At 38.1% G+C, this 12,690-nt stretch overlaps 1 protein-coding gene across 4 annotated transcripts in view; it reads left to right on the top strand.

Annotated features, from left to right (window-relative positions):
• Nucleotides 1–12,690, top strand: part of col7a1l (collagen type VII alpha 1-like) — a 58,078-nt gene that overhangs the window by 27,247 nt on the left and 18,141 nt on the right. For 3 of the 4 annotated variants that reach the window (XM_047575540.1, XM_047575537.1, XM_047575541.1), the window contains exons 44-78: nucleotides 1,269–1,340; nucleotides 1,437–1,496; nucleotides 1,593–1,628; nucleotides 1,971–2,051; nucleotides 2,309–2,344; nucleotides 3,166–3,210; nucleotides 3,378–3,449; nucleotides 3,554–3,589; nucleotides 3,854–3,880; nucleotides 4,070–4,108; nucleotides 4,188–4,250; nucleotides 4,638–4,676; nucleotides 4,789–4,833; nucleotides 4,961–4,993; nucleotides 5,632–5,697; nucleotides 5,898–5,942; nucleotides 6,026–6,061; nucleotides 6,138–6,164; nucleotides 6,246–6,317; nucleotides 6,426–6,488; nucleotides 6,733–6,750; nucleotides 6,845–6,880; nucleotides 6,968–7,006; nucleotides 7,103–7,138; nucleotides 7,233–7,361; nucleotides 7,494–7,592; nucleotides 8,004–8,207; nucleotides 8,474–8,581; nucleotides 9,936–9,980; nucleotides 10,352–10,426; nucleotides 10,780–10,821; nucleotides 10,934–10,978; nucleotides 11,109–11,192; nucleotides 12,091–12,141; nucleotides 12,238–12,288. In XM_047575540.1, the coding sequence (XP_047431496.1) occupies nucleotides 1,269–1,340; nucleotides 1,437–1,496; nucleotides 1,593–1,628; nucleotides 1,971–2,051; nucleotides 2,309–2,344; nucleotides 3,166–3,210; nucleotides 3,378–3,449; nucleotides 3,554–3,589; nucleotides 3,854–3,880; nucleotides 4,070–4,108; nucleotides 4,188–4,250; nucleotides 4,638–4,676; nucleotides 4,789–4,833; nucleotides 4,961–4,993; nucleotides 5,632–5,697; nucleotides 5,898–5,942; nucleotides 6,026–6,061; nucleotides 6,138–6,164; nucleotides 6,246–6,317; nucleotides 6,426–6,488; nucleotides 6,733–6,750; nucleotides 6,845–6,880; nucleotides 6,968–7,006; nucleotides 7,103–7,138; nucleotides 7,233–7,361; nucleotides 7,494–7,592; nucleotides 8,004–8,207; nucleotides 8,474–8,581; nucleotides 9,936–9,980; nucleotides 10,352–10,426; nucleotides 10,780–10,821; nucleotides 10,934–10,978; nucleotides 11,109–11,192; nucleotides 12,091–12,141; nucleotides 12,238–12,288 (2,055 nt within the window). The remainder of the gene's footprint in view (nucleotides 1–1,268; nucleotides 1,341–1,436; nucleotides 1,497–1,592; nucleotides 1,629–1,970; nucleotides 2,052–2,308; nucleotides 2,345–3,165; nucleotides 3,211–3,377; nucleotides 3,450–3,553; nucleotides 3,590–3,853; nucleotides 3,881–4,069; nucleotides 4,109–4,187; nucleotides 4,251–4,637; nucleotides 4,677–4,788; nucleotides 4,834–4,960; nucleotides 4,994–5,631; nucleotides 5,698–5,897; nucleotides 5,943–6,025; nucleotides 6,062–6,137; nucleotides 6,165–6,245; nucleotides 6,318–6,425; nucleotides 6,489–6,732; nucleotides 6,751–6,844; nucleotides 6,881–6,967; nucleotides 7,007–7,102; nucleotides 7,139–7,232; nucleotides 7,362–7,493; nucleotides 7,593–8,003; nucleotides 8,208–8,473; nucleotides 8,582–9,935; nucleotides 9,981–10,351; nucleotides 10,427–10,779; nucleotides 10,822–10,933; nucleotides 10,979–11,108; nucleotides 11,193–12,090; nucleotides 12,142–12,237; nucleotides 12,289–12,690) is intronic. The other variant, XM_047575538.1, reaches the window with a different exon arrangement.

The raw sequence follows: 12,690 nt of genomic DNA, 5'->3' as shown, positions 1-12,690 counted from the left end.
ATGTTTATATAAAGCAGGGGAAAGTTGTGGTAAAAAAAATAATATATATATACATATATATATATGTGTGTGTATATATATATATGTATATATATGTATATATATATATATGTATGTATATATATATGTATATATATGTATATATATATATATGTATGTATATATATATGTATATATATGTATATATATATATATATGTATGTATATATATATGTATATATATGTATGTATATATATATGTATATATATGTATATATATATATATATATATATGTATATATATGATAACATATGTAGTAAAATGTCTAATCAACCAAAGATTTTGCGACACCTCCTGCAGTACCTCCTCAGATCCCCTAGGGGTCCCCCTGTTGAAGACCTATAATTTAATATATACTGGTACCATGAGAAAACAAATGGTTCTCGAGATACAAGAGAAAATGATTTGATAATTATCAAGAACTCAGACACCTGATTTCAGCTTCACACTGTCAGGTAGAATCTGAAACTATTGTTGAGCCCTGAGGTGAAGATGCATCTGGAGTAGTTTTATCCTTCAATGACGAGCACTGATCTTAGTGTTATACGTCGCCATAGCTTGTGGAACATAGATCACGTTGTGAAAGTATATATTTAAACCGAACCACAGCCTTATGGCTCTTTGTGCAAACTTTTTCCAAATGCACTGTACTTCTTTCAGGGTAAAAATTCTTCTGTTTTTGTTACTGTGTTAACAAAATGATTAAGCTTCTTATCAAGAGAAAATATGTTTTTTTTAATCATGAAATCTCAAAATAACCAATAAAAATTCTTCTTCTTCTAAAGAATCGTTATAGATATTGAAACTGCCTGCGGGGATCTCTTCTGAGAAAAGTATTACTCATTCCGTGGTTACGTTTTGCCAATTAGTCTGAGGTCTAAGACTAAAACAATCACCTTGTTAAATTTTGTCACTACTTCACATATTTGTCTTGAAGTAACTCAGCCTCAGAGAAGCAATTCTCCTCATGTTTTGTTCCATGGAAACACAGTTAATTAATTGTTCGGGGTATTCTTTCAATCCTCTGGGTCTGCTTATCAAACACAATTAAGACTTTCTCTCATTAGTTTTTTTTTTTTTCGCGGTTGGGTCTGAATGCTCCGTTGGATGGGACCTCTTTAATCTCAGTCCACAGGGTATCGTTTTAGAGTCTGAGCCTGATGACCCGACTCATCTTGATTGATGTGTGTGTGTTCATGCGTCATGTGGATATTTTCTTGCCTGTCAGGGAGACGTCGGCCCAGTTGGTGCCACGGGCCCACAGGGAATAAAGGGAGAAAGAGGAGACAAAGGAGAAAAGGTTCAGATTTACGGTCCACCATGTTGGTATTAGTCCTTTTCATGGCGTTAATTAAATCTAATTTTACTGTATGGGGACGGTTTTTGATGTGTACAGGGCAGCCCTGGTTTTGGGATTCCAGGACAGCAGGGACCAAAGGGAGAAAATGGCGAGCGGGTGAGATGTTAACACCTTAACACTGTTTGCCATCCTATAACGATGCGGCTATGACCAATCACATAAGCACAGACTGATTGTTTTTATCATCCTTAGGGAAATGTTGGTTTATCTGGAAAGCCAGGACCAAAGGTAAGAGCTGTGACTTATTCCCCTTAGCAATATTTTAATTTTCACGACCACACGCCTTGTGAAAGCATTAAAAAGTGGTGAGGAAACCACAGAAGGTCATGTCTGTTTACTATGATATGGTTCATCCTCACTGCGTTCAACGGTCTGTTCTGTACAGACAGAAACATTGTGTTTCTAGTGGAACCAAAGGTAAACATGTGCAGTGATCATATCAAACCCATCCAAGCTTGTGACTCACACATGCACAGTATAAGTTTAAAATGAATGTTCAACTTCCAGCAGGTTGTCCAGCTTTCACTGAGAGTGTTAAGGTCCTAAATGAGAGTTATTCTCTTTGTTCAGGGGCAAGACGGCTCTAAAGGTGACAAAGGGAACGTTGGCTTACCTGGCAATCCTGGAGAACCAGGATTAAGAGGTAAAGATGTAAGTAAATCCTGAGTGGTTGTCACTGCAACGATAAAAAACAAAAAAACAAACAAAAAAACACGATGTTTGTATACAACTGCACAATTCAGATTTATTTTCTTTTAAGAATTTATTTAGAAATCAAGGGAAAGTGTTGATTGAAGCATGTCTTCGGTATTAACCTCAGGAAAACATTCTTCTTGTTCCATTTTCTATACATATAAACTGTGTTTTAGCTCAGATGCCTAAATATTTATAATTAACTGTGTGTGCAGGGCGCGCCTGGAGCTAGAGGAGACCAAGGAATTAAGGTAAAGTTGTTTCCTTTGGATGTTTTTTTTAATCTAAATGTAACCATTTTTATTATTATCATTAGTTAGTGTATTGAATTGAGACAATTCACAGTAATCAACATTGATGCTTTAGTCATCAGTGTAAACGCACTGGAATTAGCATAAATGCTAATTTTTAGCTGTAGTCCCAAGACACGTACACAACACAGACAGAGACTTTAAAACAACAATCATACAATAGACAGTTACAGAACCAGACACAGATAGACAGTATCAAAACAGACAATATTATCACAAAATATTTGGCCCACAATTATATAAAAAAAAAAAATAATGGACCAAGAACCCAGAGAGTATGTGGGTTTCTTGTACATAATCCAAGAGATCAGCTGTTTTAAGATGGTTCTGCATCATATTTGTACTATAAGTGTAACATAGTCTGACATGCAAATGGTCTGCTAATCCCCAGAAATGTAACTATGCGTGACAGTGACGCAGACTGCCACAACTGGTCCAAATCACATGTCCTTGTCCACGTCCCGCATCCACCTCTTGCCTCTTCCTGTACACACCATGTACACTTCTGCAGTTTTACATTTATTTGCTCCAACTCCAACGTGAGCTGCTCACTTACGAAGTTTGAACGCATATGGTAATCCATAGCTAGCTAGCAGTTTAGCGGCATCATTACAGAACACTGGCGACCAACGCCAACAGCTATAAATCCTTACTGGTGTAGGAACACTGGTGTAGATCTGTTGTAGAGGTAAATTCAAGCTTGACACTCACGTTCATCATTAAATATTTATAATTTTATTTTTTTTGTTTGTCTTTCACAGGGTGATCAAGGACCAACTGGAGAGCCTGGTGACAGAGGAATCAGGGTAGGAAGACTTGTAGATTTGTACGTACAGTCGGTAAAATGTTCCTGATTGTAAAGACATCAGTGGTATCTGTAAATATCAAGTTGTAGAAATTATACCCAGATTTGCACCGAGTTGTTTTAATTCTGCTTTAGTTCTACTATAGTTATATGATTGTTGTTAATCAGGGTCCACTGGGGTTGCCAGGACGACCAGGAGACCCTGGAGATAAAGGCGACAATGGGAAGCCTGGCCTGGCTGTAAGTTCATGAGAATTTAAAATTAACCTAAATGGGAATAAAATGTAACCATAAATGGCAAATTAGCATAATATGCTTCTACTTCTTTTCTTTTTTTTTTGAAGGGCACTGATGGAAACAAAGGTGACAAAGGAGAGCCGGTATGTCTTTGTCTTTTCTTCTGATCATTCTTGCGTATCATTCAAATCTCCATCACCTGCTGTCTTCCAGTGTCTCTGCGATTTCTGCGCTGATACGTTGAGTCATTAACTTTGGCCTTTTGTGTGCAAGCCACCCTTCGGTGCACCTCAACTGTTTTTGCTCGGTGTTGCAAACATGGACTGTGTGTAGCAGTGCGGCACTTTTGATTTTTAACTGTGTTTTTGTGTTTGTGTCCTTTCGATCACGCTGGCACTGTCGCAAAGGGAAAACCTGGACCTCCGGGAACGCAAGTAAACAAATCTCTATTATCATTTTTGACAACTTATCATCAGTTCAGCCATGTCTGACAGATCCGTTTGTTGAAACGAAGCTCATCATAAAGAAAGAATGACTGTTCTCCCATAACACCGTGCGTCTGTTCTCAGTCAGCTGAAACTCTCTGTTGGCTGGTAACTTAACTTTTGATTCTGTCCGACCAGATTGTTGGAGACAACAACGTACTGACCAGAGTGATTAAGGTAACTGGAACATTAACACAAAACATCCTTTATTCATCCTTTATTTAACTTTTCTATCCTAAATTTCCACTTTTTACAGGGTGAGCCTGGAGAGCCTGGTCAGCCCGGACTGAGAGGAGAAACTGGTCTGCCTGGACCAAGAGTGAGTATCCTGTCGCTTGCATCACATGTCACTGATAATCCTGTATCCCTGCGTCCTCATATGTGGACATTGAGTTTAAGGTCTGTTTTATTTAGACCTGTAGTCCTCATAACTAAGTACTCATTTGAGGATGTTGGGTTTTCATTGTTTGCAATTCTGTCTTTTTTTTTTTTATCCTTCTTAAATCCGACTAATCCCAAATACCTTGGAGAAATTAGGTCAGGTCTGAGGAGGTTAAAGGTAATAAACATGGGAAAGCAGCTGTTGTAATCCTGTAAGCATTAGACTGTTTCTATGAATTATTACTTGGATCAATTAATCCGATAATCAGTGGGGAAAAAAAACAACAACAACATTTTAACACACTCAGTATTTGAATGTTTCCAGGGTCCAGAGGGCAAACCAGGATTACCAGGACCATCTCTGGTACGTGCATACAGAATTATTTACATTATATCTTCTCTTGGTATTTGCAGATCTTAACATTAAATTTAAAAAAGAAAAAACATGTTTAAAGATGAATATATCTGCTGTGCAGGATGGTTCAGGAAGAGGTGGCGTTGATGGAAAACCAGGAGTGAAGGTTATTATTATTATTATTATTATTATTATTGTTATTATTATTATTATTAATAAATTATTGATTATTAAAATGCCTTTGTGAATCACAAATGTGTGTGAACTCACAAATTGTCTGTTGATAACTGTAGGGTGACCAGGGGCAAAAAGGAGAGCCCGGTCCGGTGAGTGGATCCAATAACTCTGAGTCTTAATTACTTTCTAATACACTTCAGAAAAAATGAAAATGCATTCTCCTCGATATTTAAATACCTAACCCTTTAAATAAAACTTTGGGAAACTGCGCACGAGAGAGGGAGACAGTGATGATTTGTTTTGACTGACGCCACCATGTAGAATTATTTAAACTGATGGTCTCTATGGAAACCGTGGGGAAATAATTGGATTCATTAATAAAAAATAAAAAAGAAAGAAATCTATGAAAGGAAAATCAAAGATGCTGTCGTCATTCTGAATCTTCATTTAGGCATTTCAGCTCGAATCTTTTGTTTGCCCTTTGTTTGTTTTGTTTTTTTGCACACAGCACTTTAGATATTTGACTTCTAGTCAGAATGACAAGTAAACTTAAATATGGAGTTTAAAAAACAAGAAAGTAGCTGTGTAGATAAACAGAAATGTCTCAAAGTATTAAGAGTTTCTTGGTTTACAACTATTCCTATGAACATATTACACAGATGGACTAGTGTGTTAAAAGTAAGTAGACTATACACAGGAACTATAGCATCATTTATACTATAAAATTGACGGTTAAAGCATTGGAGTCTGTAAATAATAAGCATTTTATGTATGTGACTGTGAGCAGAGAGGAGAAAAAGGAGACCAGGGCCGGGTTGGGATCTCTGGGATGCCTGGTTTACCGGGAACTCCGGTGAGTATCGGTCTGAATCACGGTGCCTCCACTCGCATCATCACCATCCATCCTTTATTGGATTTTAATGGGTGGGAGTCTATGTCCAAGCCAAAAACAATCCCAGAATGTATTGCGTATAATTAGCATGAGTAACTATGATGATTAATGTGATAAATATCTACAGAGATCAGGGTTGTTTATGTTCCTCTTCTACGCAGGGAAAACCTGGCATCGATGGGAAGAGGGGCCTGCCAGGAAAAGATGTGAGGACCATTTACGTTTGACAGTTACACAACTGCGCCGTGTGCGCTTAATTTGTAAGTTAAAATATGTTTTGTTTTCACAGGGAGAAGGAGGACTCAAAGGAGATGACGGCAAGAAGGTCTCTAAAAGTTGCTCTGCCCAATGTGAACTTAAATTTCTTTAAATACAAGCGTTAACTTTTCTCTTAATTTTAGGGGGACAAAGGAGATGCAGGTGCAAATGTAAGTGCTTTCAAAATTTAACATATAAAGCCTTTGTGACAGAGCTGAGGTGAACTGTTTTTGTTCTTCTTCTTCTCACAGGGTAAAGACGGCGGTAAAGGAGAACCAGGACCTCCAGGTTTGCCTGGTAGACAAGTTCTTGTCACTTCTGAGGTAAAATACAAACAGCTGCATTCAATATCTAAGATATATCTAAGAGTACATTGTGATTCTTTTAAATTAAATATAGTTACTATAAATATTACTACAATCTGTTCTCAGGGCGCCACCATTGACGAAATCCGACAAGCATTTCCAATCCCGATGGGGCCTCCTGGAGCAACCGTGAGTTTCCTACTTATACATGTTCCTGTGTATATATATTTTAAAAAAACAAAAACACATAATTTCAGCTGTTGCATGGTGTAGTTCATATGTAGCCTGCATGGCCTCATCATTCAGCAATGACTTTAGCGCTTTCGTTGTGGGTCGAAATGAGCCGTCATCTGTGAACAGATGCGGCGAGCTTGATGTCATGCATTGCAGATGCATGTTCAAATGTGTTGCTCCTCTGTCTCTGTGTGTTTAGGGATCGCCGGGAATGAAGGTAAGGTGGTGTTCATGTTGAAGCTGAGATCTTAATAATGGAATACACATTGTGCTCGGGGCTCATTTGTCTATTTTTTTTTTTTTTTTTGCAGGGTGATAAAGGAGAAACAGGCCCGAGAGGAGAGAAGGTAGAGCCGCTCAGAATTATACCTCAATAAAAACACGGAAATGGAAATTACATTACTTTGACTGCATTTACTTTCGTGTTTGCGCAGGGCGACAAAGGAGCTCCTGGAAAGTCTCTTGAGATGAAGGTTGAATAGCATATGATAATTCCACCTTCGGGATATTCTCATGTTTTCATTTTACATTATTAAGCCTCTGAACAACGTATTTTTCTCCCACTTCAGGACATGGAGGTGATGTTTGAAGCCTATGGCATAAGGGTGAGCTCGGAGCGTACAGTTTGATACTGACAGGAGCAGACGCAGTGTAGCAGCAGTAGTTTACCTTCTAAATAAAACATATTTCTGTTCTAAGCTGCCTTTGCTGAAGGCCTTGATTGACCGGTTGCTGCAGGATGGGATAGAGGAGCTGCTTCATGTGCTCAGCAAGTCCAAGAAGACCCAAGAAAACACTCACACCTCCAATGTCATTACCGAATACACGGTATGTAAACTTAAGAAAAAAAAAATTATTTCTCCACCTTAAAACACAAATAATGGACCTTAGCCTTTCACTTTAACCCTGACTCATTTCTGTGTCTGTGTAAAAGGTTAAAATATTGCGTTGCCTCTACAGAGTTCGGTTAAATTTGACCTCACCAGCCAGCCCCTGTCAGAGATAGACCCCATCGAGGACTCTGGTTTAGATGGCCAGCTTCCTCTGTCTTTGACAGACGTAAGTATCACAGCCTTCAGTTTTAAGTATTATCTTTCCCTAAAACAAGGGGAAATAAATCCATCTGGACATCTGCAACATGGACATGTACGGTCTTCTCACTCTTCTCCTGAGCTCCTCTCAAAAAAAAATAAAAAATGCTCAGTGTGGGTATACGTTGCTTATATTCTTTCAAAATGAAAGGTACTGCTGGAGAATTCCCATACTATAAATGTTATGCAATGATGAATCACAACTGTTTTGGAGGCACAAGAGACGGCTACATAATATTAGGAAGGTGGTCATAATGTTATGCTTGATTTGCCAGATCCAAGACAGTTTTTCCACCCATATTCTCTTAGCTCAGACAGATGCCTTTTTGATGTAAAACCGCACACCTTCTTGTTCCTAATTCAGCCTTTTGATGTGAAGGACTCTTTGAATGAAACCACAGAGGGCCCTACCTCCTGGACCATCCCCACGCCGAATGGAGAGCAGGACGTCAACTCGACTGAGAGCATCTCACAGGGATCCAGAGAGAAGGAGATAGTGGAGAGTGACAGCGAGGAAGTGTCTTCACTTAGAATTAATCTGACTGCAGTCAATTCTACGTTCAATTACACAACGACCAAGGAGGTAGGGACATTTGAAAACATCCATTTTTAATAATTTAACCACCTCTTGTTGATTTCAGATATAATAACAATAATAATAATAATATAATTTAATCAATTATCCTTAAAATACAGAATAATTACTGTAGCTTAACATGTTCTTCTAACCTGTGGCACATAATAATACAACAATAACACATGTATCGTACATACAAAACAATCCAGTGTCGGACACGGTTCTTCTTCTATTGATTCTGCAGTGTGAACGTTTTTAAATGTGTGTGTCAGACGGTTTCAGGGTTTCCTAAAACCGTGAAGGAGACTCTTCTCCTCACTCAGGAAGACTCGCTGAAGAAGAATTCAGGACCAAAGAAGAAGAACAGGGAACGTGGGAAAGTAAAGCTGCCATGGCTGTCTCATATATATATATACATATATATATATATATATATATATAAATATATACTTGAATAGAACATTAAAACATATAATAATACTTAATAATGAATAAATGTGAGTTATTGAAGGACCACATTAGTGTTTGTTATGCTTTAGTAATAAAACTACAATATGAAAATCAGCTTACAGAGACAGTGATTTGAATCTTGACATTTTGTCTTGCTCATCTTGCTTTTTGTATTTCAAACAGGGTATAGTAATGCAGGTTTGGGCAGAAGCTTCAGTAGACATTCAGAAGTCAGGACTCCAATGAGCTATCCCGTCAGAAAATCCATTCCTGTCGAAATCCATAAGATAATCAATAAAGAAACTTTAACATTGCAGTAGGGGTGATGAAACTTTTACTGAGTCTTGCAATAAAAACTCTGCCTGCAGCGTCTCCCAAAGTCTTGCATTTTCACCTCTTCCAGTCAAAAGGCCCTTGTACAGCAAAGCAGGTCAAATCTGGTATGAAAACGCAACCGTGATTTTTTTTTTAAAAAAAGGTATTCAAGAGTGACGCAGTTCACTGAGGAGTTTGTGTATTATTGCTATGACTAAAATGGGTGGAGCTTTCGTTCTGTTGCATTTAATTTACGCACGATCCGGTCGAGTTGCGTTGGAGATCTTTTAGAATCGTCATTTTGCATTCAATATTAAGCTACTCAAATAATACACAGGTTCAAATATTAATTTTCTTTATTTCCAACGTGAAACAGCGAGGTGGCCGTGCAACTGCTGTAAACATAAACAAAAATCGTCTAATCAACCGAAGATTTTGCGACTCCCATGCAGTATCTACCTCCCTAGGGGTCCCCCTGTTGAAGACTTATGGCGTAAAAAACATTAAGGACACGTTTACTTTGACGGATGAGCCACGAAGTATCTGCAGGCTGATTTTCATGTTTGAGTTACCCTTCGTCTATTGAGGACGGGACACTCAGTGGAGCTAAGACACCATTAATGCACCTGTTCCTCCTCTACCGTGACAAGTAAAATGTCTTTGCTGTCTGCAAAATACATTAACTTGGATAATAAATAGTCATCTCTAATTTATATAACAATGTGTGCTGAAGCATGCCAAACTTCCAGTGTGGTCCTATAAACACAAATAGCTCTAAACTAAACAGAGGGCTCTTAATCATCTTAACTTTATGGTGTTTTTTTTAATTTTTTTTTTTTATATATAATCATTAACTACCTCTTAAATGTTTCCCTCAACTTATCAACCTTAGTTTTCATACTTGATGAACCTCTGCAGCATGAGAAACCTTTATCTTTTTCTCTCTCTGACTGTGAACTTCTTAACCAGGGCAAAGGAAATAAAGGACGGCATAAGAGGCAGAGACAACGCCTGGTAAATGTCCTGAAAAAGGGGTCAAGACTAAACCCGGCAACTTCACTAATGTCTAAACAAAAAAACCCACTAACCGACGCTAACCTGACATTAACTTTATTAATATTTTTGTAGTTACTAAAATGTAATCAAACGCAACTGTCAATTAACATGTTGTAAATATTACACAATAAAGAAGGTGGCGCAGTTAATTAAAAGCATGCATTTGTCTTAACATTAACGTGCTACGTAATATTTTAATAATAGATTACTAATGAATGGGTTGCTCTGTAATCGCTTGGCGCTGTTGTCTTCCAGTCAGATGGTTGGCGACTGGTTTTCGTGTTGCGTGTGTTTTCGTGTAATAATTGTTGTTTCTTTGCAATCTTAAGGCGAATGAAGAGGACCAGCGAGAAGAAGAAGAAGAAGATTTTTATAACGAAGAAGAATACAGTTATGAGTATGAGGTAGGCAGCCGCTGTGGTAAAAGGCTAATTCATTCACTGCTGGAAACTACATGTTGAGGTGGAGTTGATGACGTTGTGTTGTTACAGATTTGTAGCGTTGTCGTAGCTTCATTATTAACAACCCTGTCAAACTCATGTTCCTATCATCTATTGCTTTTTTTTTTAATAGCAGGGTCTCTGGAGCGTGCCCACATGAATACTGTCTGATTAATGGCACGCCCACTACCTGAATTTAATTATTAAGAATAAATTAGTTTTTGCATTACAGCCCACTCCATCTGCTGTACACATCATTTACCGTGGGTTCGAATGTTTAAAAGTTGTGATGAGATGATTTCTCTTCTTGGAAACAGGAGGAGGTGTCCACAGATGACACCACGAGAGACAGCAGACAGGTAGATTTGCTTCAAACAGAATGCTCTCATCTGTTTCACTTGGTTTTGATATAAATGTTTTGATTCATTTTTAATGTAAAATATGTTCTGTTTTTTTTTTTTTCATATGCAGCTTGATGTCCAAACTGATGCATTCTCCCGTTCACCGGATAAAGAGGTAAGTATTTATAATTCTGCAGCCCAGATGAGTGTGCACTTCATTAAAGGGGAACAAAGGAAGCTGAACTCACATATGAGTTACTCTGTTGAACATGAAAACTAATAACTTGTTTTTTTAATCTGCGCAGGAGAAACTGCTACACAATATCACCCAATTAGAAACATCCAGTCATCCTCTAACGTCCTCCTCAGACAGAGAAACAGATGCACAGGTAAAACTACACATCATCCATAATGTATTTAGCACATTTATCTAGTTTAATAACCCTTTAAAGCCTGAATGGATCGCTGGCGAACCGTCAAAGTATACGTTTGTTGAATTACCGTAACTGACCAACTTCGTTTTTACCAACAAATTCCTCCAAACAACTCGCTCTACCTGGGGCTCCCTGCAGCCAACAGCAGCAATGCGTCATCATTACCGTAATAGCAGCTTCCCCCCCCCCCCAAGTAAGCGCAACTTCCCAGTGTTCAGCCACACTTTGAATTTTGTCCGTCGGTGAGTTACGGTAATTCATTAGGTCTTAAAGGGTTATTTTCCCGTGAATATTACTTCGAAATAGTAACTTAAAATGCAGCCAAGCCCATTTGCCCTTTATTTGATGAAGAGAACGTAGATCTTAAATGACCTCTCCATGGCAGTATACCATTTCCATGCTGACAATGCATTTAGGTGCACACAATCGCTTGTAGTATGGGTGTAAAAAAAATAAATAAAAACAAGGATGGATGCGATAAAAGTTTTTATTGCACCAGATAAAAAACAAGACATGAATTAAGAAAGAGAACTTGATAATATACGCAGAGGAATTTAAAAATTCTAAAAATCATTAATGTTATTTAGGTAGAGACCAATACCAATGAACCCATTTGGTATTCCACGCATACAACATGGCTGAAGTCATAATGATGACTTCAGGCCTGATCTCATTTAAACTAAGACATTATCACTGAGCCACTTTAGATACAATCACAGGGAACATTAAAGGCTGCGTAAAGCTTGAAAGTGATGACACACACAAGAAGACTTTTGAAAGGAACCAGATTTTCTGTTATTTCCACATAGACTAATGGTTTGGATTCAGACACTTTTTGACTTTTCTCCATTAGGTCCTGACAACCACAGGGCCACTATCTCACTCTATGGACAACACAGATGAGGTATGGGTATGCTTTCTGGAAATACACCATGCTTCTCTTTTGGTTTGTGTTGTTTTCATCGCTAATTTCTCATCCGTCTGTCATTGTCACCACCAGGACGACGTGTCGCTTCCCACTCCTCCCATCGCAACAGAAGAACAAGATAAGGTAGAGTTTATTTTAATTCATAAAGCCTTGAACCTTAACTGAATGTACCTGAAGATGACTGCATGCCCTGGAATGAAAAACCTTTCTTTTTTTTTATTTACACTTAACACAAGTGAACTAAAAGAGATGGACAAGTGCTTGAATTTAACGAAGGATATGCTTCACTGAAGAATTCAATAAATAAACTATGACAGAATAAGCACTTGGTGTCATGTTATAACAACTTTCTCTTTTCTGCTTCTTCTGAAAATTTCACCAGTGCAAAACAATGCACATGTTTGTGTAACGCTAATGTGAATTCATTTGCAAACAAAGCATGAGACAGGGAAGCATCTTTGAGCAGCATGCTTTGTATAGCATGATTTCTCTGAAGCTTGTCGGAATGGGAATGAACAGAACTTG

This window comes from Mugil cephalus, chromosome 22 (assembly GCF_022458985.1).
Source record: "Mugil cephalus isolate CIBA_MC_2020 chromosome 22, CIBA_Mcephalus_1.1, whole genome shotgun sequence".
In the NCBI taxonomy this organism is placed as follows: domain Eukaryota; kingdom Metazoa; phylum Chordata; class Actinopteri; order Mugiliformes; family Mugilidae; genus Mugil; species Mugil cephalus.
This window is presented reverse-complemented; position numbering and strand designations above follow the sequence as displayed.